Genomic DNA, 24,970 nt, shown 5'->3' on the forward strand with positions numbered 1-24,970 from the left:
CTGGGCCAAAGGCAGGCGCTAAACCGCTGCGCCACCCAGGGATCCCTCACTCACTTGATCTTATGGTCAAGTGAAGGCAAACAGAATTTGGCAAATATCTAGATTCCTGCTACTCTTAGCCAATTCCACAAAATGCTCAAGTCACTATAGTTTTATCTGATAACAATGATGTTTTTATAAAGTGAAGACTCCATAAATAGAGATATGTAAATTTTCTTGATAAAGATTTCATGAAAAGGAATTATGTGAGAAATTCACTTTGAAAATTATTTAAGCTCTTTTCTCAACTTATATTTTCTGGTTAGGAAATCTAGTGAAAACAATGTACTAATTCTTACATTTATTTCCTGTTCTTAAGACATAAAAAAAGAGGAAGGAACTTTGGCTCCTTATTTCAGTAACTGTCAGCTTCTATATCCAAAGAACACAGGAGAATATTAATTTTCAAAGAGTTCTACTATATTTCTCTTCCTAGCCAGAGAAATCCCTAGAGAAGACACAACAACCATTTAACTCACACATATTTGGGAATAATGAGTTATGCCTTGAGAAAAAAAGAAAACATTTGTTATTTTGCAAATGACCATTATCATTGCCAAATCTATGGTTATACAGAGAAAAATCAAATTAATTATCTGTATCAGTAGAAGTAAATGTCCTGAAGATGAAGCATCTAAAACTCTTCTCTGACCAACCACCTCAACTAGATAAGGTTTTGTGGTTAGGCTTAGTTGAAAGAATGAGTAAGCCTGTTTCCTTTACAGGAATTTCCTGTAAAGAATATTAGCACTCAATTTCTCAACTTTTTTTTTCTCTTTCATCTTATAAAACTAACCTTTGAAAGTGTAACCCCTATGATATAGGCTTAAGCCTCTCTTAAGACTACTTTTAACTCTGGAAGAGGAAAGAAATCACTCTCCCACACTGTTTATCTAAGGCAACAATTTATTGACAAAGAGGGAAATAAACTTAAAGTCTAATTTCACCAAGGTTTCTTGGTACTATTTATTAATAGAGAAAGCTTCAAAATATAACATATAATTAAGAGCACTACTGTTCCTTTGATAGAACAACTAAAATAACTTAGTAAGGACCCTGAGATCACACTCATTCAAAAGATCTCTGCCGAGGGATGCCTGCATGGCTCAGTGGTTGAGCATCAGCCTTTGGCTCAGGGCGTGATCCCAGAGTACCAGGATTGAGTCCACATCGGGCTTCCTGCATAGAACCTGCTTCTCCCTCTGCCTGTGTCTCTGCCTCTCTCTCTCCGTGTCTCTCGTGAATAAATAAATAAATCTTTTTTTAAAAAAAAGAGTTCTGCTGAGAAAGCATATTGATTAAGCTTCAAGATCACCTTCCCTCAAGAGTCTTACATTCTGATAAAGATAAGGTTGATTCATCTGAGCACATCAGAGCTCCACAACTACCTCTAACTAGAGGAGAACATAAAACACAAATGAAGACTAAATTCACTTTGGGATGAAGGCAAAATAAGTGTTGACCTGAGGTGAGGGTAGGACGGATGAAGGCAAAATAAGTGTTGACCTGAGGTGAGGGTAGGACGGTAGAGAATCAGCAACTATAGCCAGAAATGGACCCCCAAAAGGATCTGCCACTGATCATAAATCTGCCTGGGATTCCAAGACAGTGTGACTGCTTTTCTCAGACCTATTCCAAAATAGGAAGCAGCTAAAAGGATATTCCAGGTGTGTGAAGCTCCAGCCTCATAGTGTCCTGTGGGAGCAACAGGAAGAAAGGCAGCAGACCTGGGGCGGGAGGAGATATGGGTAGACAGAAGGAGAAGGTTAAATGTAAGGTGTTGTTTATGACAGGTATTCAGTAACTGTTGAACTGGATTCAAGTGAATTGGAGTGTGGGAACAGTCCTGAAGTGTAGAGTTCCTAATACAGACCTGGATACTGAATTTAATCACTTTAATAGGATTTGGATAGGTTTTCAGGACATGGGCTATCCCAATGTAGGCTTTGTGGGGATAGCCTCCCAAAATGGCGGCCATCAATTCCTCTGTTCCCCTCATGTGTATTCTGCCTCACATGTCCAGAAATAGGGTCTATTTTCCCTGTCCTTGAATCCCTGTTGATTTTGTGACTTGGATTAGAGATTTAAATGTTAAAGAGTGAATATACACAAGTATTGGAAGAATGGGTAAATTCCTCTATAATCAGGAAATGGATAAATACCAATGCAAAGCAGAAATATAAGTGATAGATCAGGAAAACAAAACATTTGCAACTTACATTGCAACTTACATTGCAGTGTCTTAATAGCTTATATGTAAAAGTCTTCTAACAACAGAGATGAAAAAGATCAATATCTTTACAGAAAAACTGGCAAAAGCTAAGGGTAGGTATTCCTTACATTGCTAATGGGAATGCAAAAGGACAATCCCTATGAAAAGGCAATACTAAGCCAAAGTACATATGCATTACTCTCTGACTCAGAGATGCTACTTCTAGAAATCTATCCCCAAAATATTCTAGCCAAAATTTGAGAAAATGTATGCATAAGACTATTCTTTATAACATAATGTAAAATTGCAAAAGACTGGAAACATTTGAGACTGGTTGAATAAACTTGTACAGTCACACAAATCATGTGTCATGTATCTGTAAGAAAGAATGAGAAGCAGCACCACATGCAAATGGGAAATGATCTCTGAATGTATTATGAAATGGGAAAGCAAGGTAGAAAAATTGTATGTAATATACTACTGTTTATCTGTAAGAAGTGAGAGGATTTGAATATGAATGTATCTTCATTTATAATAAAAATGGAAGGGAATATTGACTTTGCTTTTATTTTACAGATTTGCTCTTCAAGGCCATTATTACATTATAATAAAACAAAACAAAATTTTAAGAAGCAATTCCTAAAAATCAGAATCAAAGAAACTTAACTATTTATTGAGTTGGGTGTATACCCTTGGGTGTATATGAGCAACTGCAAGATAGGCTGTAAAGAGAGAAAAGCTTATCATCACAAACCTGACACAGAAATACAGATGTTGGTCTCAGAGTCCCCTGCCCTGACTGTGATCATTACCGGTGTAGCATGCAGGAAGGACCCTGTAGCCTGCCCACAGCTCATACACACTGCTTCCTGTTAGATCTGTGGCTTCCTTACTCTTTGAAGAGCCTTCCATTGCTCCTGAGCTCCCCTCACAGAGTAGCCTCTGCTCAGAAAGATGGCTTCCCCCAGAGGCTGAGTCTCCTTCCTCAGAGCTGCACTTCAGTTATTTCCTCCTAGTATTTAAAGCTACAAATGGACTTGATCTTGGGCACTGGTTTTGTCATTGTCCTTGCTTCAGACAAGTATGTTGATAGCTGCAGGGAAGCTCATCCTCTCTGCACTTCACTGACCATCCTGGCCAACCATTGGCATCAATATAGTGTGAGCTCCTAGTACCCATGAGAGGTCTAACTCCCTGTATCTTGGCAGATTCCCTGTATCTTGGCAGATGCCATAGTGGACATGCTCCAGTCAAGTGTACGTTTTCATCCTGTGGAGGTCTTGAGTGCTATTTCCCATACCCACCCTCCATCCTTACCTTAGTAGCCTAGAAGAAAGGCTGAAGATCCTTGATACTCCTTTTCCTCCTCTGAGCTAGTCCTAAGCAGCCATCCTTCTTGGCAGGCTCTGCTCTAGACACCTCTAGTATAAGGGGCCGTCCCAGGAAAGTGCCTGCACCCTCCAAAAACTTCTCTCAAGACTCACTGTCCAACAGGCAACTCCCAAGAGAAGAGACGATACATCTCTCTGCCCCCATCTGACTAGCTAGTTGTGTGACCTGGGTCAAGTCCCTGGACTTAGCACATTTCAGGCTTTGGACTATGTGGGTAATAAGCTCTCTCTTTGCTTTAAGAGAATATAACTTTATTTTAATAAACCTTTTCAGTACATAATAAATATACATGGAATATTTTATACATCTCACAGAGCTGGCTGTTTACTGATTCTCTGAGAGGGACCCCACAGTTTAAGGACATCTGAATCGACAGAAGAGAATGCTGTTATTCTATCAGTAACAGTTATTTGTTGGTCCTGGTTGGAACTGTTTGTTCTTAAACTTAAAAATATCCATATGAATTAACTGGCTTGTGAAGAACTAGTACCTGTGCTGGGTATTGAGTGGTTTCATGGCTTTGTAGAAGGAAAATCTCCTTGTGCTCCTGGTTGGAAGGTACAACAAAGAAGGTAGATACAAAGAATCTGACATTTTAAAAAAAGCAGAAGAAGATAGATATAGGAGTCTGTTTTGAATGACTCATACCTTATTAAAACAGGTGGGAATCTATGTTGAGAATGAGAAAGTGGAATCTTCACGTAAGTGACAAAGGCATCAAGAAACATCTCAAAATTAAGGGCACTAGACGAATGGTTTAAATGTCTTTTAAAGCATATATTTAATGTATATATTTAACACATCTAATACAAAATACACTCAATACATTTTATAGCATACATAATATAAAAGCAAAATCAGTCTATGTATTAGAGACTCTGATGATAGCAATAAAATTTCCCTAAACTGTATGTTTTTACACATAAAACATTAAGCTAGTAGTTAAAATTTTTACTTTAGCCACCCAACTAGCCCACAAAATTTTAAGTTCTATAAAAAGTAAATCTCTTTCTCACACTGAAAATCTAATCTCAGGTTTTTAAAAATTTTCAGCAATATCTACCACAGCTTTTAAAAAAAAAAAGATTTTACTTATTTATTCATGAGAGACACACAGAGAGAGGCAGAGACATAAGCAGAAGGAGAAGCAGGTTCCTTGAAGGGAACCCGATGTGGGACTCGATCCCGGGACTCCGAGATCACGCCCTGAGCCTAAGGCAAATGCTCAACCACTGAGCCACCCAGATGCCCCTCCACCACAGCTGTTTTAAACAGTCTGCTTTAAACTTTTCTGGGACATTCATGCTGCAACCATGTATTTTAACCAGGCTTCCAGATTTACCCAACTCTTTACTTTCTGTGTAAGGCGGATATTTGTCCCTCACTCAGTGATTTCCACAGACAGCCATGACAGCCAAGGCCACCAAGAAGGCCCATCCACAGTGCTGGGCTCACCTTAGGGAGATAAGACACGTGTCTTCCAGTGTCAAAAGTTTCATGTGTCTAATGGAGAAATATCTTTTGCTCTACTGATACGCTTCTCTATATATACAAATGTCCTCAAGTCAAAACTGCCTTCCTTCCAGATCTTTTTTTCTTTCCAGATCTCTGCCTTCCATTTTCATTCACTGCTAAATAACTCATCTAACAATAATAACAATTAATAGTGACAATTAATAATAATAATAGAATTAGCCACACATACACTTCTAAGTCTGTGCCAAGAACTCTTGTAAGTACTTTATTTAGATTTATTCATTTAGTTCCCCTGTGAAGTAAGTAAAATTACTATAAATTATAATTTACAGATAAGGAAATAGAGGCATAGATTGGTTCAAAAGGTTCTATGGGGGACGCCTGGGTGGCTCAGTGGTTGGGCACCTGCCTTTGGCCCAAGGGAGTGATCCTGGAGTCCTGGGATTGAGTCCCACATCGGGCTCCCTGCATGGAGTCTGCTTCTTTGCTTCTCTCTCTGCCTCTCTTTCTCTCTGTGTCTCTCATGAATTATATTAAAAAAAAAGGTTCTAGGGGTTCACAGAAGTAAATAGCAAGCCCAGGATTTGAGCTCGAGTGACTTGAGTGCATGGCTCATGCTCAACCATCATGCCATGCCACCTCCACTTTAAAGGCATGTTAAATATGTCATTTTAAAAAAATCAAGCAAGTACCTACCATATTTACTGTGGCTAACAGATAATAGTGACTAATGGCTAATATGGAAAATATGATTTGGCATCTACCCTGCCTGTAAACATACCTGTTAAATAAATAAATGTTTTAGGCCAGTTTTGAAAAACCCAACAGAATTACCTTCATTAAAATGTGTGTCTTTCATGAATAATAAAACAATTTGGGGAAGTTCCCTCCAAACAGGCCCAATTAAGGAAGCCCTTTTCAGTGCTTTAGGGGTTTCCAATAACCCATTGGCTTGCAGCTACAGCTGGAACACATTAAATGTGTCCTGAGGCTGAGGTCCTGCCACGCCTTGGTCCCCTAATGTACACAGCCCCAGCAGCCCTTTGCCACTTCCCAGGCACTGTCCATGGTGCTTAGAGGTAGGCTGCCCAGTGCTACAGTGAAGGCCCCATTCTCGTTATTATGTCACCTACTGGATCATAGAAAATGCTCTTCATGAACTTAAAATCCTTTAGTTCAATCACTGATATTAAAAATATAAAGATATGCCCTTTTAATAAGGCACAAGGTATTTTGCTCCGTGTCCAGCCTCACAGTTACTGAATATGGATTGAGAATGAGCACCTGTAGCCAGTTATAGAGGAGGAAGAAACGGGAGATCCATTGCTTTTGAATTCCATGTTTCCCTGGGAGCAAGTCTTATTCCTAGTAACCTAATGACAGCTTTCATCTTCAAACTGTAAGTAGGATTTTCAGAGAGGTCAATATTTTTAATAGTACCCTTTGGTAAAAACAGGTTCATCGACTCTGGGCCCAGAGCATCAAGAGTTCTTTCTTATATTCAGGTTTCCTAAAGATCAGAACTTTGAAAGAACAGTCAAGTCTTCAGATTCAGCTCTACATGGCTTGACCATTTTTGCAGGCATCAGATAAAGAAGATTTTTCCAGAACCTTGAATTATACGATGGAGGTTTATCAGCATTCCACTTCAGAACTCTGTGAGATTTCAAAAGCTTTAGTGATTGGGGGAAGAACGTGAAGTCACTGACAGGTGTAAATTCAATTAAGATGATTTTAATTTTCCTTTCTACCAGTGCTTCGTGGAGTCCACTTTCAAGTTCATACCTGACTTCATTAGACATGTAGCTTTTACTTAGGACAATGATTAGTCTTCGACTTTTTTCTATCAATGAGTGGATTTCATCAACAACAGCTGAAAATGCAAGATTTAGCATAGTAATTAAGGAGAACACAAAGGGCATATGGGAAATGAAAATCATTTTGCATGGTCTAATTTTGTATTATTTAACTTTACTTCACTAATAAGTTTTTCAAGACAAACCACTTATTCTCAATTTTGTATACCTATTAGAAATAACCATCTAGGTAACAGCAATATTGAACACTTGGCACTTACTCTGTGCCACACTCTCTTCTAAATGTTTTATTTTATATCAGTCAACTCATTAAAGCATCACAATAAGCCTTTGAAGAAAGTATTGTTATTACCACCATTTTACAGATAAGGAAGCTGAAGTACAGAGTCGTTAAGTAACTCAGCCAGAGTCACACAGCTAGTATAAAGCAGAATCAGAATCAGAACCCAGGTGGTCTGCTTCTGGAGAACCTGTTCTAATCGTGATGCTACCTTGCCTCTCCAAAGGCAGGAAGGAGCACACTGAAATCATAATTATATATATATAATATAAATCATAATTATAATATATATATTTATATATCCCATTATTCCAGACCAGAAGCCGACAAACTTTCTGTAAAGGGCCAGATAGTGAATATTTCAGACCCTGCAGGTCACCCTACTCATCTCTGCTATTTAGTTCAAAGGCAACTACAGACAACATGCAAACATATGGCGAGTTGCTGTGTTTCAACAAGGCTGAAAATCTGGATTTAACCCATGGCTGGTCAACTGCCAATTTTGGATCTAGACCTTTACTCCTTCTCAAATAGAAATTTTAATCCAGACTAATTATCATTAAACATACAAACATTCTTTATTTTTATTTAAGAACTAAAAAGAAATCTTTATTTCTTTAAAAGTAGTATATTCTCTCCTTCTAACTGGTAGTATTTTCCCTTATTTGTAATCTAGGAGGGGAAAAAACAGTTATTTCTCATTTGCTGCTATATCTTCAATGCCCATCTCAGAATTTTGTATGAGGAAGGCATTCAGTCAGTATATGTCAGGTGAGTGAATGATGGTGGCAGTAGAAACACTTACATTGCATCCTTGGTAATGCATTAGCACCCAAAATATTCTGACACTGGGTTTCAAATATTTTCTCTAAAAGACCTCAGAGCAAATATGGAAATGTTATCAAATTTCTTGGCTTTGAAATGGAATTTGCTTCAACATATGTTTTATGGTCATTTGTATTCAGATACTAATAAAAAGCTGAGTTTCATAACTAAAATCTCCAATCTCCCTTATTTATCCTCTTCTGACTCTCCTATGATCTGCTGTAATTTTCACACCAGTGTCAATCCAATTAAGAACAATTATTTTCTGGTAATAATGAACTGCATATAGTCCCAAGGATCACATATTAAATTAGGAACTGGTCCTGCTTTACAAACTATTACCAAGAGAGGTATTCTTACTGTGGGACATTTCTAGATAAATGCCTCAGGAGATGCCAATTCTAGGCCTGGTTGTAAAAGTGGAATGCCCTAGGGGGCACCTAGGTGGCTCAGTGGTTAAGCATCTCCCTTTGGCTCAGGTCATGATCCCTGGGGTCCTGGGATTGAATCCTGCATCGGGCTCCCCACAGGGAGCCTGCTTCTCCCTCTTCCTATGTCTCTGCCTCTCCCTCTGTGTCTCTCATGAGAAAATAAATAAAATATTTTAAACAAACAAACAAACAAATAAATAAGGAATGCCCTTTCCCCAAAGGTTGAGAACTGGGAAGCCCAGTAAAAGGGCCAAGCCCCAGAGATGCCACTCTCAGAAGCAATGTAGTTAGCTTGTTTTCTCACTATTGATTATATTGATTTAGCTGGTTATCTCTGGTTTAGAGAATCATGTTCATTCCTTTGTTTTTAAACAAACCAGGATTGCCTTTTGTAAGGCTAAACTATTCATCTTTTATTTTTTTTTATTTTTTATTTTTTTTATTATTTTTTTTTCTATTCATCTTTTAAAAAGAAAATCTCTCCACTAGTTTTCTATCTGGTATTCCCTTTCTTACCTCCTCCAGGCACTACATCCCTTTCAAATATGCATAATTTATACCCAAAGTGTTTCTCCAACACCTCGGGCAAGATCTTCACAGCGAAGGTGTACTCCTCTCCATTCTCGGGTCCACATTCTCTTAGGTAAGACACAAAAGCATCGTATGTTTTCCCATCTAGGATAAATAAGTTTTAATCTTTTAAATATTACAGCGTAAATAAAAGTTTAAGTACAAATTTGAATGAAAGTCACGAAAAATGGAAGTGGAACCATTGAAAAGGAAAAATTAAATAGAGCCTCCTCTTGTCCAAACTCATCAAATTATACTCATTAAATATGTGGAGTTCCTTGTATATCGATTAGAGTTCAATGAAGCATTCAAAAAAGAACACAGAAAATATTTTTGCTAGAAGACCAATGAAAAATAGAACAAGAATATTTAAACTAGGTAATTCATAGGGTCTATCAAGTATTTTTTGGCTCTGATTCTTTTTAGGCATTATTCTTTATCTCTGATTTTTTTTAAATGATCAAAACCAAGAAATAAATTCAATTATTATTAAAGACAAACAAAAAATAGTATGCGCAAATGTCAAATACTAATCAAGCAACCAATTAGCAAAGTGTTTTCTAAGCATGGACCGTAAGACTCTCACTGTTTGACACCATAGAGTGATGGTGAGAAATAAAAGACATAGATCCAGGAAGTAAAGGAATTTAAGGGCAATAAAAGGCCAAGGAGCCCAAATATGTCCTTGTTCCAGGAGTAGAAAACAAATCTCACCTTGGCTTTCTCGTATCACCTAATTCTACCAGCATCCCAATATGTCTACCCTCAAAATGACCCCTGGGAAATGCAAAGACAGAAACAAAGCTGACATTTAGATCTCTCAGCCATTTTGAGTTTATCTTTGTGTATGTTGAAAGAGAGTGGTCTAGTTTCATTCTTCTGCATGTGCTGAGTGAAATAAGTCAATTGGAGAAGGACAAACATTATATGTTCTCATTCATTTGGGGAATATAAATAATAGTGAAAGGGAATAGAAGGGAAGGGAGAAGAAATGGGTAGGAAATATCAGAAAGGGAGACAGAACATAAAGACTCCTAACTCTGGGAAACAAACTAGGGGTGGTGGAAGGGGAGGAGGGCGGGGGGTGGGGGTGAATGGGTGACAGGCACTGAGGGGGCACTTGACGGGATGAGCACTGGGTGTTATTCTGTATGTTGGCAAATTGAACACCAATAAAAAATAAATTTATTATTAAAAAAAAAAGAAGCAAAGCCGAGCATTTACACTGGTGAGCAGGAAGAAACAAGAGAGGTGATTTAAACACTACACTACAGCAACACATGCTGTGATATTTAAAAATATTATATGGCCCTCGATGCCAATATGAAAACTTCTGGTCTGTTGAAAGGTTTTCATTGGTAATAACACCTGCTCCTCTTTAATTCCTGATAATGAAGGAGTATTCAGGAGGCTAATGGGACAAAGTCAAGACCAAAGTGTTACCTAAATAACAAAAACCATTGTACTTACTGGGTAACCACAAAATTATATATACCTCTCTCTTCTACCTTCATCCAATCTATCTGAGAAGACAAAGCAGCCAAATACAACGACCTGGAAACATTTACAAATAACACATGAGCAGATGCAAGACAGTGTAGCACAATAAGCAAAACAAACAGAATCAATGTGGTCATAGAGGAAGGAGTGATCACCAGGGGCACGCTTTCTGAGAAAAGGAAATTCTGAGTCAGGTCCTAAATGATACAATGGATGCTACCTTGAGACTGGTAGAGGAAGAAGGGGAAGCGGGAGGGGAATGGTCTATCCCTGTCTTGTGATAATTGGTTAGATGGTACAGGGGTTGGATTTATGCTTGTATTATTGTATTACTGAGATTATGAATTTGCTGCTGAGTTGAAAGGTTGGATTTATGCTTATATTATTGTATTATTGAATTATGAATTTGCTGCTGAGTTGAAAGCTAAATATTATTGGATCCTTTATCAAAACCTAATAGGACAAAACCATTTTAGGGCCATTTTCCTTGTGGTGCCCCATCACGTATGGTCCACAATTCAGCCCAGTATTTTTAGTGCTGTCCAGCGTCACAAAACACTTTCCATTTCGGGTAAATCTTAAATTCTACCTACAACATTGAGGTTCAGCACTTCAAGTCAGAACCTATCGTTGAGTGAAGACAACTGCTTGGCAGATTGCGTGCATATAAAAGAAAGGACATTTTAGTAAAAACTAGAGAATTAACATGCATATCGAAGGTAGGAAAAGTTGGTAAAAAAAAAAAATAGAGCCAGTTCCTAGTTTAATCAGTAAGTAGGTCCCCCAAGTACTTCTGCTAGATTGCTGTGAAATACAGTATTTAATAGTGTCAGAGCTTGTGCCTCCATTAGTAGCCATTATGTGAGTAATTAGATCAGACATCAAGATGTAAGAAATAAATAAATACACTTTTTGAAAAGGTACATTTTTTGGAGTCATGATGTTATACTAATTGTAATAAACCAGTAAGACAATTCAGTCAAATTTGTGTTGTGATATATAAGTGATACAGTTTTCCTCTTACCATGAAAAATGGAAAAAACGGTTTTTCAACTACTGATTAACTTTCAAATGCCTAATTTCAAACAATTTTCCTCCTGGTTTAACAAATCTTGTAATTTATATTAAAATTTATTTTAAACCCAGGTAATTGAAGAGTTTGCTGGCTTTGATAACTGACAAAGTGAAGTGTTCAAGATAAGGTATTTGAAAGCTAATAATAATTATTTTGGGTCCTGTATAAACAAAACCCTCATGTGAATGGCTATTTGGGACTTTAAGGAGTCAGGCTAGTGCTTCTCAAACTGTGTTTGGTGAATGACCGTGTTTTCATTTAATTTGACTGGTTTGGGTTGATTGGTTTCTTTCATTTCCAATCCTTCATACGCCAATACTGAAAACATTCTTAGATATTGCAGCAATATCAAATTGCTACAAAATTTTTAATTTTTGTACTTGTATCTCTCTTTCTGCCTTTTTCACAAATGATCTCTGTCATGGGTCACATTTTAAGTGGAGCTGATGGAGATCACATCTATAAATGTTTCTTTTTTTTTTTTCTATAAATGTTTCTATGCACACCACACTGGGAGGTAGGAAGTGTGAACTGAACAAATTATCTGTGAGTTGGGTCAAACACCACAGAGAGGAAAAAAAACCTTAGTTGAAGATCAGAAAGAGAGCTATTAGTGAATGCCCATTTTGAGATATGGCACTGCAAGTAGAGACCTGTTCAACAGGTACCAAAAATAAACCTCTCAGCTGGTTGTAGCATTTCTCTCCATCTCCAAAACTGCATATACATGCAGGCTCAAAGCTGAATTAATTAGCTCTGTTAATTTTATATTATTAACTAAAAGCTGTAAATATGAATAATGAATCTAGAAAAATCTCACAGGGACAACATGAGACTTTTTTCATAACTTAAAGCTAGGAGGGTATTTCTACTTGTGACCACAAATCTAGAAACCATAAAAGGATAAACTTGAGTTCATTAAAAAAAATCTCCCATAATGTTAAAAAAAAGTATACCTAAAACTACTAACACTATGTCAATTATACTTTAAGAATAATAAAAAAAATCTTCCACATATCACACTACTATAAACAAAGTCAAAAAACAAATTACAATCTGGGAACAATATTTTTATCTCTATTATAGACAAAAGGTGAACCTCCTTAAAATATAAATAGTTCCTAAAAATAAACAAGAAAAAAAGCCAACAACCCAATAGAAAAATGGCAAAGGATATGAATGAGTACTTTGAGAAAGTAAATGCAAATGAGCCTTAAACAGATGAAAAATTACTCACACTCTTGCATAGTAAGTGCAATGCAAATAAACTGAGATACAACTTTACCTATCAGATTGGCATGTAGCCAAAAGGTTGTGGGTAAGGCCATGGGAAAAAAGTTACCCCCATTCTTTAAAGATGGTAGTAGTATAGTAGTATGGAAGGCAAATTGGCAATGTCTGTCAAATTAACAACTGTATCCGCCCTTTAATAATGACAGCAATTCCAATTTAGGGGCTTTTTCCTTTAGTTATATTGTACACAGATGAAACGATGACTCTACAAAACTATCCGTCATACCACTTCCATAGTAACAAAAGGTTGTGAAAAACTCAAAAGGTGATCAAGTAAGCAGTGATACATCTGCAAAAATAAAACACTGTACAACTCTAACAAATAAGAGACTTTATGAACTCATAGAGAAGTGCATCCAAGGCATAGCGAAGCAAAGTTCCGGAGAGTGTACATAATATGCCAAAACTTGTTTTATTTTATTTTTTTAAGATTTTCTTTATTTGTGAGAGACAGATAGAGAAAGCAATAGAGAGCACAAGTGAGGAAGAGGGAGAATCAGGCTCCCCACTAAGGCTTGTGGGGTTTGACCCCAGGACCTTGGGATCATGACCTGAGCAGATGGCAGATGCTTAATCAACTGAGCCACTCAGGCACCCCCAAGATTTGTTTCTAAAATGGGAGTGAAATTTGATCCTATGTTCATATGTTTTGGATATACTATCAATAACAGACTGACAATATCAATCAATATCAGGCTGACAGGGAAATTTTCTACTGTATCATTTCTTAGACTTTTTGCTTTTTGAACTATGTGAGTCACACACACAAGTGCAATGGATTAGATTGATATTTCTAATTCAGTAATTTTCTTTTTTTTATTAAAGTATAGTTGACATAATTCAGTAATGGGCCTTGATACTTCTTTAAAGAAGTATCAAGTATCAAGAGAACTTCTTTAAAGCACCTTTAGAAATAGAGAAACTGAGACACAGAATCACCGAGTAGAAACAGCCATAGATAAAAACACAGATCTAGAAAGCTAGAACCCAGATCATACGGCTTCTAGTACAGGGTTCTTGCAAGCACATGATGCAGGCAGCCTCCTTTGTCAGGTTAAAACAACGCAATTCCATTTACATGAAGTTTATTGAATGTGCACATTGCATAAGATGCCCAGATTGTGTGTGAATAATGACAACCTCTCACAGGGCATTTAGGAGAACATGACATACATGTATAAAACAATTAAAGAAAAAAGAACAATTAAAGAACAACTTTTGGCAACATATAAGTAAGCACACAAAAAAAGATGATACTAGACAACGTTCACAATGATATGTTCAAATCAATTTTTCCTATGGAAAACCTCTACCCCACACTAAGACAACAATATAATCAAAACGAAATGAAGATTAATGTTTCTTTACTTGGTTTCTTAATGAAGCCATGAGATAAGAAATCCCAGGATTCCAATATTCGTTACCTGTCAATGTTTCATCTTTTCTCATGCAATGTCTATAAAATAGGGCCAAGTCAACTCTATAAATGACACCTATAATCACTAGGCACACAACTCCCACTGAGATCAAAACAGCTATGATCATTCCTCTGGTGAAGACGTAGCCTGATATATCAGCCATATCTTCTAGAAAGAAAAAGAAAAATGGGAATAATAAATGAAAGACAGTTTACCAGTGTCTTCCACCACCGCAGCCCAGCTGTCAGTTTTTACACTGAACACTCATCTAGTTGTCTACCCTACATATCCCTCCCCTTAGTCTACACTCCTGCTTTTAGTCTGGAATACTGCTCTTTCTACCTCAATTTTTAAAGAATAAAAATGTGTACAAGGATATTCAGAGACCTGAACTGAAAGCCTTGTTATATGGCCTATCCCTACTTGAGGAAGGCAAGTCTCTAGGAGGATAAGATACTAGAGTGAAATGCAGAGGGACCCAAACCTAATCTCAGCTCATACACTGAGAACATAAATGGACCTGTGTAGTCTTGAAAGAGAAAGATCGTCTAGGCTCCCCGCCTGGCTCCGTCACGCAGTTTGTGTCCCAGGGAAAGTCACTGATGCCCTTAACTCTCATGTCTTCATCCATAAAATGAAGCCACTTCTGAGTAGCTCTTGGACCAATGGCCCTGGGTTGTACTGTATTGGTGGAGGACGAAGAGGGATGACTCTGGAATGCTCCATCAGGTAGGCAGTGAAAAACTTTAGGAGTCCACTGATGTGAGCCATCAGCTGTCTACCTGCCAGGTCCAGGGACTGGCCCAAGGAAGGGAGGCCTCGGTTCATCTTTGTTGAATGAATGACTGTACCCAAGGGCCCCCTGTGCCCAGGGACCAGCTAAGGTAGGCTGGAGGTGGCAGGACACCCAGTGTCATTAGCCTCATCCTCCATGGAGCTGCAAGCTTGCCTCCCATCATTGTGAATGTGCCAGACCTGCCCTGTCTGCCTCCCACACGACGCTCAGCCACACATCTCTGTCTCCCGGTTTCTACCTAGGTCTGTGGTATGACTGAGCGGGAAGGAACAGAGTTTGTGTTTTCATTCTCTACATGGAATCAACATGCAGTGAACTCCAACTGAGCCCCGGTGAGCCCGAAGGCCTGTGACACAAAGTGGACCACTTCACTTCCCAGAGCTTGTTTCCTGGGGTGTGAAAGGAGGAGTGGTGATCTTGGAGGGGTCTCACAGCAGCAACATTCTAAGCTTCCACAAGCTTATCAAAATAAAACTTTCACATACCTTTTTTCAGCAAGACAAAGTGGATGGTGTCTGTGCCTCCCTCACTGGCCACAGAGCAATTATATGAAAAAAGTAGATTTTTTTCATTAATATTCTCAATTCTCAATATTCTTGATGCATACAATTTGCCTTCCAGGGTCCTGTAAAAGAGGAAATAATTCATCAATAGGCTTTGGTTATTGCCAGCAACATTGCCCACGAGAGAGAAATTCATATGTGCAAATACTCAAAAGCAGTGGCTCTGTTTGCTCCATGGAACCTTCCCTTTCTGATGGGCGCTCAGAGTGTGGGCCACCACAAACCTCTGCTCCTCCAGGGAGCATTAGCGCAAACACAAACAGCCCTCCTCAGGCCACCTGGGGAACTGCCCAGAATGAAAATGCTGGAAGGTAATAATGCTGAGTTAAAAACACAAGAAAACATTCTCTCAATGATTTGTCCCTATTTCTCTTCTCCTAATTACTTAGTGTTCCTCCTAACGGAGGTCTTCACCAATAGTGACAAGGCTGCAAATGGTTCGGCACGGATACAGACTTTTATGAGGCTTATCCATGCAATCCTACAGATTGCTTTTATTTTATTCAGCATTGAAAATAAACTTAAGAATGACACTATTCGGGACCCCTGGGTGGCTCAGTTGGTTGGGCGTCTGACTCTTGATTTTGGCTCAAATCATGATCTCAGGGCCCTGGGACTGAGCCTCGCATTGGGCTCTGAGCTCAGTGTGGAGTCTGCTCGAGATCCTCTCCTTCCCCCTCTGCCCCTTCCCCTGCTCACATGCTCTCCCTCTCTCTAAAATAAAAAAAAAAAAAGTTTTTAAAAAAGGAAAAGGAATCTTTAAAAAAAAGGAATACTATTCTCAGACGTACCCACAGGCACATGAGTAATACCAGTTAAGCTGCTCAGAGAGTATCAGAAAATAACTTAGATGACCAGTAGCAGCAAGCTGTCTTTTTCCTAAAAGATTCAAGTTGCTCTGTCGTTGATGCCAGGCAACTACTCATGATATCTGCTTCCCTGCCAGGAACAACTCTGAAAGCACTCAGCAGGTGGGGTCACTCACCTGCCACACCCCCAGCAGCAGGTGTCTCTAGAACTTGGGACACGGCACCCACCACAGCCTTGAACGGTCTCAAATACATAGAACATAATTCGGTACAGAAGTCACCAATCCAGAAATATCAACTATCTGACTTAAGGGAAAGACCCCAAAGTAAGGCACCAAAGGCCAGTGAGAAGCCAAAACAGATGACAGAAAAAGCTCCTGCACCTAACTCTAAAGAAAGACCATCCTGCTCTCCTAGCTGAACTGAAGCTCTATTTCAAAGTTTGGTGAGTTGGTCTTCTATCCCTCCAAAGATTAGCAATAGGTCACTAGAAGCGGGACCTGCAGAGCTCCAGTGAAGGTCTGATGCTGAGGAGGACAGCCACACAGCTCCCCTGGACCAACATTCACATGTCTGCTACAGGCCAAGGCGACAGACCCCCGCCACACACACTGTTAGGAGCTTGTGGGGCAACTGTCAGCAAGAATGGAGAGCTGCTGGCATGATGACAAAGAAGGTTTTGAAGTGTAAAAAGCAGGGACCAAAACCCTCAAATGTGCAGCCAAAGTGACAGACACCCTGGGATCACTACTCACTAAACCTGAGTGTATCAGTACATTAGTAATTAAGGGAATGTCCCAGAGTCATTTAGAAACACTTCACTGACTACAGGCGTAGCATGTTTTGTTTTATTGTGTTACTGGAAGAACATAGGCTGTGCAAGTATTTTTTTTTTTTTTTGCTATGCAAGTATTAATACACATGTGATTTGAAACTTCTTGCACTAAAGTTGCCTCCTAGATATTTATATCTGACCAATGCTCTTTTTCTTTTTTCTTTTTTTACCTGTTCTTATGGTGTTTCTGATTTCCATTAATGGACTCTTGACAGCAAAATGCGGCCATAATAACTATGTTCCATGTCAATCTGCCAACAATGAATGTCACAGGGTAGGTGACGGGCCCATTAGTGCTTCCTTGAAAACTTACAACTGACAAGCTTTGGAGACTCTTCCATACTTGATAAAATACCTTCATGCTTACTTTTAAGAAAGATAATCATTGCAATAAACATTCTAAAAAGAAGCTACAGACTACCTCTAAAGCACAGGAGGCAAAATCTATGTCAGTGGATCTCATGCCTATCAAAGAATTCCCCACACATATAAAACTGTCTTCAAATGACTATTTCCTTCTTTGGGATTTTCTGTATTTCTCAAGTTTCCGATGATGAATTTTTTTTGAACAATCGGAAAAAAAAAAAAAAAAAAGAAGGTATGCGTGTGAAAGTAAAGTACAGGATGTGGATCTGGAGAGGTAGCAGTAGATGGCCTGCGGGGGGGCACCCAGGGCCATGCAGGGAAAGATACTCTGCAATCTACAGACTCCCTCATGATCTTGCAGTGATGTGTGGGCGTCACAGCAAGGCATGCCTCCTGCACACAAGGTGTGCAAATTAACCTACACAAACCCCAGTCTCCTGACCTGGTCTTTTCTCTGGCACATTACTAAAAATAATTTTTAAATTTTCAAAATCCAAAAAACTGTGGGCTGTGGCCTAGCTAATCTTTTTTAAAGATGTCTAAATAAAATCCCCATCCCCGTCAGAACCTGACTGATCAAACGCTCCTTTTGTAAGGTGATGAGGAAAATCCTCACTGACCTTCTTTTTCTAGTTTAGATCTTGGCAAAAGACTTCTGCATAATTCATCAACTTAGAGCATGGTAATTATAATTATAAAATATGTAAATTATAATTAAAATTTAAACATCCAATCAGCCTTTCAGGACTCTGGTGTTTTGGGGGGGGGGGGTTGTTGTTGTTCTTTTGCAAATGCACTACTGGGTATCTATCCAAAGGATGCAGACATACTGATTCCAAAGCGTACATGCACTCCAATGTTCATAGCAGCAATGTCCACAATAGCCAAACTATGGAAAGAGCCCAGATGCCCACAACTCTAGTGTTTTCTATATCATGTATCTACAATACAATGTGATTTGCATATATCGTGATATATAACACATCAGATATACATACCTAATTCTTGTTATGTCCTCTTCATGTACGTTAGGTTCCTTCCCATTTTCCTCCCACACGTTCCAATAAACTGCATCCTTTTCATTCGCCAAAGCAGAGCAGTTGAGTTCTACATCTTTTCCTATGTAAAAGTTGACAGCCAATGTTCTGATATTGGAAACTCAGATTTCCCAAAGGTTTAAAATGAATACAATCAATATGTGTGAACCTAATATATAAAGTGCTACATCCCAGCAATAAAACAGATATGTACCTTTTTTTTTTAATTTTAAAAAAATGTATAAGGCAGAGCCATTAGGTAAGCAATTATAAGTCATCATCAGATTATGAATCAGCTTCTCTTCAAATGTTTACCTTTGAATCAATTATTAAAACTTGGAGTAGCCAGTGGAATTTTTTTCAACATACAGTTTAGTAGGGAGTGTCAGGCCAACACTCCTATGGCAACTTCTAAAAAAACAAAATGGACGAATCACACACACAAAAATAAATTAGCAAAAAATTAAAGACCTTAAAGTGCAGGGAAAACAAAGAGAGAGAGCAGAGCTGAAAAAGCAGTCAGGAAAAAGCCCTTCCAATCAGAGCTGAGATAGCCAGCCATCTTATTCCTGGGAGAAATTCGTTTTGGTTTACATGGTGTAGAAGGAATCTCACAGAGAAAAGAGAGCCCAGTGGAAATTCTGACAGCTACATGGCTTGCAGGATTATTGCTGTAGAGGCTGCAAAGGCTGAATGGTTTTGCCTACAGTACTTAAGTACATAAGTACTTCATCGTACTTATGAGATAAAGTCCCACTTAGAGTAAAAGGTGTGCAACAAACACCTGACTAAAGCCCCTAAGTGCACCCCGTACCTCCCCTCACTGCAGCATAACCAAACTGCAAGAAATCACAGAGGAAAGTTTTCAGACTCATGAAAAACTATCTCAGATGAAAGCAAGGGAACTACAGGAACAAATGAAGAGTACAAGAAAACATAAATATTTGAGTAATTATAAAAGAATGTGGGCTATTTAAAGCAATAACAAGGTCAATTTATTGTGAGTTTTAGCACATATGCAGGAGAGAAATACATAAAATAACAGCACAAAGTGAGGTAGGAGGACAAATAAATGAACTGTCACAAGGTCCTCACCAGCTGTGGAGTGATAAATGTACAGAGACATACATTTCTCCTTTGCAGTAAGACGAAGATACATATTGCAATCTCTAGAACTACCAATGAAGGATACGGTAGGTGTAGCTAAAGGGAAAACCAAGCAGATTAAATAAAGGAAAGAAAAATACTTTATGAACCCAAAAGGAAGGAAAGAATAAGAAAGAACACGTAAGCCCACTAAAAAACGGGCAGCAAGATGAAAGGCTTCACACCACCTCCATCAGTAATTTATTAAATGCAAATAGGCTACGCACTATGCAGACTGGATTTCAAAACAGATCCAAATACATGCTGTTTATGTGAAACGCATCTTGTGTATTGGATTCACAAAGAGATGTTAAAAGTAAAAGGATGTAAAAAAGATAAAGCCTGCCAATCCTAAACAAGAGAAAACTATTATGTCTATTTATTATCGGAGAACATAGGCACTCAGGAAAGAAGTATGACAGATAAAGAGAAAAATCTTATAATGATAAAGGATCAATTCAATAGGTATCAATTTGTATGTGCCCATAAGAGAACCTCAGCATATATAAAGCAAAGATTGACAGAACTAAAGGATACAGAGATAAATTGACTATCATAGTTGGAGATGTTAACAGCTCCTGGTAACAGATAAAGAAAACACATAAAAGACCGGTATTATGCTGAGTGAAATAATTCAATCGGAGAAGGACAAACATTATATTTTCTCATTCATTTGGGGAATATAAATAATAGTGAAAGGGAATAGAAGGGAAGGAAGAAGAAATGGGTAGGAAATATCAGAAAGGGAGACAGAACATAAAGACTCCTAACTCTGGGAAATGAACTAGGGGTGATGGAAGGGGAGAAGGGCGGGGGGTGGGGGTGAATGGGTGACAGGCACTGAGGGAGCACTTGACAGGATGAGCACTGGGTGTTATTCTGTATGTTGGCAAATTGAACACCAATAAAAAATAAATTTATTATTAAAAAAAAAAAGACCAGCTAAAATATAGATGGGCTGAACAATACCATTGGTTAATTTCACGTCATTGGTCTTTACGGAATGATAAAACCCAAACCTGCAGAACATCCATTTGTGTCAAATGCATTGGAACACTCATCAAGACTCAGGATATTCTGGCCTGTAAGCAAGTTACCTACAAATTTCATGAGACTGAACTGATACAGTGTTGAATATTGGACCAGAATGGAACCTAACTGGATGTCAGTAACAACAACAACAAAAAACAACTAGAAAATTCCCCCAAAGATATGGAAATTAAGAAGAACAAATGATCCATAAATGAAAGAACAAATCACAAGAGAAGTTTTTTTAATGTTTGAACTGAATAGTAATGAAACTCTGGCATACCCGTATTTTTTAATAAACAGCTCAAGTCGTGATTAGAGGGAACTTTAGAGCTTAAAAATGCATGTGCTACAAGAGAGGATAGCTGACATTAATTCTCCTTGTCTCCATGTCGACAAATGAAAAATGAGGTGCAAATTAAGCACAAAATGAGAAGAAAGAAATAATAAAGCTAAGTTCAGAAATCAATCAAAAGCAGGCAAACTACAACTACAAATGGCAACATATTCGGGCTATATTGGGTAGGTGGGGTCCCACAAATGACTGTGACAGGCCATGGGCCAAACTTGTGGGCTTAGGAAACACGTACCAAAGCCTTGAACCCCAGCTTTGCCAGTTTTCACTCGTTTAACTTTAGACAAATTACTGAACCATTCTGGGCTTTGGTCACCTAATCCACAAGATAGGAATAATAGCTCTTGGAGTTGTTTGGAGGATTTAATTTAAGAATATATTGCAATAGCCTAGTACAAAACATGGTTTAGCACATGTGAATTTCTAAACTTCCTTTCCTTCTGGAAAGGAATTACTTATATATAACTGGAGGTGTTGATTCATCAAGACCTATCTAGACAAATCTTAAATGTACAATTAAGTCCATTGATTCAAAGCCCATTGATCTATCAATCAAATATTCAGACCACAGAATAAGTCTGAATCCTTCTTCTAGAGAGTCTTTCACAAAATTTTCATATTTAAAAGTTACCATAAAAACTATTAGAAAAAAGCCACAGCAGGGCAACCAAAACCCTATCTAAAAACCACAAGCGGTTCTATGTTTTCAACAGACTTCATTTTCATCAGCCTAAAAATGGCAACATGCAAACAATGACAGGCTTTTCCTCCCTTTGTAATATTCTTAACTAAACCTAGCATGTGTGATGCACACACAATATTGATTAATCATGAATTAGATTTAGCCTTGAAAGACTCGCTTAACCCCCTTCCATTCTTAAATGCAGAATATATATATATGTCAAAATATACCTAATTCCACCTTCACGTGGTTAAGCTTTGGTCCAAGAAGAACAGGAATTATTTTACTGCGATCTAAAAGTGAAAGAAGAAAAGAAAACTGAGTCAGCATTGCATTGAGCTTCTCTAAGTCAGGTACTTGTGACACACTGACACCCTATAACACAGATTCTGAGAGTCATCCCTTCACATTTACTTCTGCCTTATTGTCATTTAAGTAACAGTTGCAGCTGATATTGCATGTTTTGCTTTCTGTCCACTCAGAGCTAATGTAACTGGAGAAAATGCATTGCATTTGGTTTCCCTCAACTCAAATCTGTGGCTTCTGTAACTAAAAACCAGAGGAAGATGTTCATCCAGGCAGACAAGCACACCTGTAGGACACAAAGTCATGTGGAAGTGCCTTTATTCCTTCTGTCTGCCCCCCTCGACTCCTCGAAGATAGATTTATTGGGCACGGGATTTAATTCAAGAATATATTTTGATCACCTAATAATACAAAACAGTACAATACAAAACACCTACAACAAAACTCCATGCGGTAGGCAAGGCACTGGCTCTCAGGTGTCAACCTTTCCCGTGCAGGCACAGAGGGGAACACCCCTTCAGTCTTATGCTCTGAATGCCTCCCTTGCCTCACCTTAGTTCTGGCCCTGCGGGGGTGTCCACATCTGTGGGCTTAGCTCTGCTTTTGTTCCTGAGTGACTTCTGACCCTGACTAGAGGTACATATACTCTCCGCCTCAGCCTCTTTCTGAATGCTTTCAAACAACCTAGGGCAGCTACTAACTGCAGAACACTTAGAGCATACAGTGAATGTTGAATGTTGTCAAGTTCTTGATAGTCCTACTGTCAGCACCGGCAACTTTCTTTATGATCTAGACTCTCCCTTCTTGTACAGCACGTGCTTCTGGGGCATTTACAAGTAAGGTACAGAACAGTCATTATAGGTGCTCAGAAAATTCCTGGGGCTTACAGGTGCTCAGCAAACAGTGAGTATGCACAAGGAGGGAAGGGAGACTGGGGAGCTCTCCTGCAGCACCCTCACCTACCTAAGCCCTCTCAGCAAGTGTGATGCTGCAGAGTGAAGGGTAGAGAACAGAGTGGTGATTGTGTGGTAAGAGCTAGAAGATGAAACTCGCAAAGTGAAGCCCCCAGCAAGTCAGATTTGGTTCCTTTGGGATTCAGATTCTCTGCACAAGCCTGGAATTCATATAGGTGGACAGCAGGATTTGGGATGTCTCCCAGAGAAATAAGAACTCTCAGGTCTTGAGAATACTGAGTGACATGAGTGGATTCAAGGACAAAGAGGCAAGAGGTGGTTTTGTGGAAAATCGTTATTGGTTATCTTTCTCTGGATCCATCCTTCTTCCCCCCTCAGGAACGTCAGTGGGAGCCCTGGGAAGAGGTGGTGTAAAAGGACACCTTTGAGACAGTATGCCATCTACTAAAACTTGCAGTACATCATTGAAAACCCAGAGACCCTGTCCCCAGCATGTCATCCTGCCCATCTGTCATGTTCAACCTTTAAACTTAGCTCAGTCTCCTGGACTCTCTCTGTACCCTCACACCCCACAGATGAATCCAGTTTCATATACTAGGGTATTCCTGTGTAGCTTATTACTTCTCCTGCCTTATAATCAAGTTCCTCGAGAATTGTATATTATTTACTTCATTTCCTATTTCCCTGATGCTTAGTACAGTTCTTTGAATATAAACACCCTTGACAAATATCTGTTGAGTGAAAGTATAACTAAGCAACAAGAAATTCCACAAATTACTCAAACATGAAATAAGAGTGCTGACTCATGGGAGGCTCACCTTCATAAAGGTCATTTACTACCCCTCCCGGAAAAAAAAATCCTTCCAGTGTGGTGCATGATGCCCAAATGACTTGACCCTTATATTTGACTTAGCGATGTGGTCACAACTCCAAGTAAGTTGCCTCTAGATTCCTGTGCTACATTACAAAAAAAAATTCCATTTTACAAAGACACATTTGTTTCTTTCTGATTCTAAAATTTCTCTTACCTCCAACTACTGTTACATTGAAGGTTTTGGTGACATTAAATAGTTTTCCATTATGATGAATGAAAAACACACAGGTATAATATCCCTGATCATTAAATTCTGCATTCTTCTGTAAAGCTGGGTTTTTATTGTTCTCTATCTTTTCACAGTTCTGTTTTGTACAAAAAAAAATAAAGTTAAAATATATTTTAAGTAAAAGCAGTACCACATTATATTGATTCAAAAATTGTTAAGATTTTTATCGAAAAAGGGAAACAATGAAAACTAGCAATTTCCAAGGTGATGTCCCAGTGACTTAGCACTGCATCTAATTTCATATACTCAGGACTACCCATCCTGGGGGTGGGTAGTGGAGGTGGGAGCAGAATCATTCAGAGACCCAAGTACCTAGCAGACCACCCACCCCCTTGATGTCTTCCACCAGAAGACAATGGACTGATGGACTGATCACAAATGTATCAGGACATTCAAATCCATAGGCACACACAAACGTGTCTCTTCATCACAAATTTCCATATGGGTCACAGGAATGAATAATAGCAAAAAAAGCCACCTTCTTCAATCTAGCCTCCAGTCACCCACAGAAGAGGTTCTAAAGCAATCTAAAATCCAGATACAGAAAATGGAAGCTAAATTGCTAACCCTGACTATGTGACACTGTTCCCACAAACACTGAACAAGGAGAATGTACCACTCACAGATTTCTCTTGAAGGTGCTAAAGCTGGCAGCAACTGGGGCTAGACCCAGAGGGTACTTAGCATGGTTTGGTGAAGCA

General features: G+C 38.7%; 1 protein-coding gene across 3 annotated transcripts in view; it reads right to left on the reverse strand.

Moving 5' to 3' along the window:
* Positions 1–4,399: 4,399 nt before the first annotated feature.
* IL18R1 (interleukin 18 receptor 1) overlaps positions 4,400–24,970 on the reverse strand; it is a 38,943-nt gene continuing 18,372 nt past the window's right edge. For 2 of the 3 annotated variants that reach the window (XM_077914934.1, XM_077914935.1), the window contains exons 5-11: positions 24,195–24,345; positions 22,177–22,239; positions 18,696–18,816; positions 15,610–15,749; positions 14,335–14,496; positions 8,989–9,147; positions 4,400–6,992 (exon numbers count right to left, since the gene is read on the reverse strand). In XM_077914934.1, the coding sequence (XP_077771060.1) occupies positions 6,637–6,992; positions 8,989–9,147; positions 14,335–14,496; positions 15,610–15,749; positions 18,696–18,816; positions 22,177–22,239; positions 24,195–24,345 (1,152 nt within the window). In that variant the 3' untranslated portion in view covers positions 4,400–6,636. The remainder of the gene's footprint in view (positions 6,993–8,988; positions 9,148–14,334; positions 14,497–15,609; positions 15,750–18,695; positions 18,817–22,176; positions 22,240–24,194; positions 24,346–24,970) is intronic. The other variant, XM_077914936.1, reaches the window with a different exon arrangement.

This window comes from Canis aureus, chromosome 11, assembly GCF_053574225.1.
Source record: "Canis aureus isolate CA01 chromosome 11, VMU_Caureus_v.1.0, whole genome shotgun sequence".
NCBI lineage: Eukaryota > Metazoa > Chordata > Mammalia > Carnivora > Canidae > Canis > Canis aureus.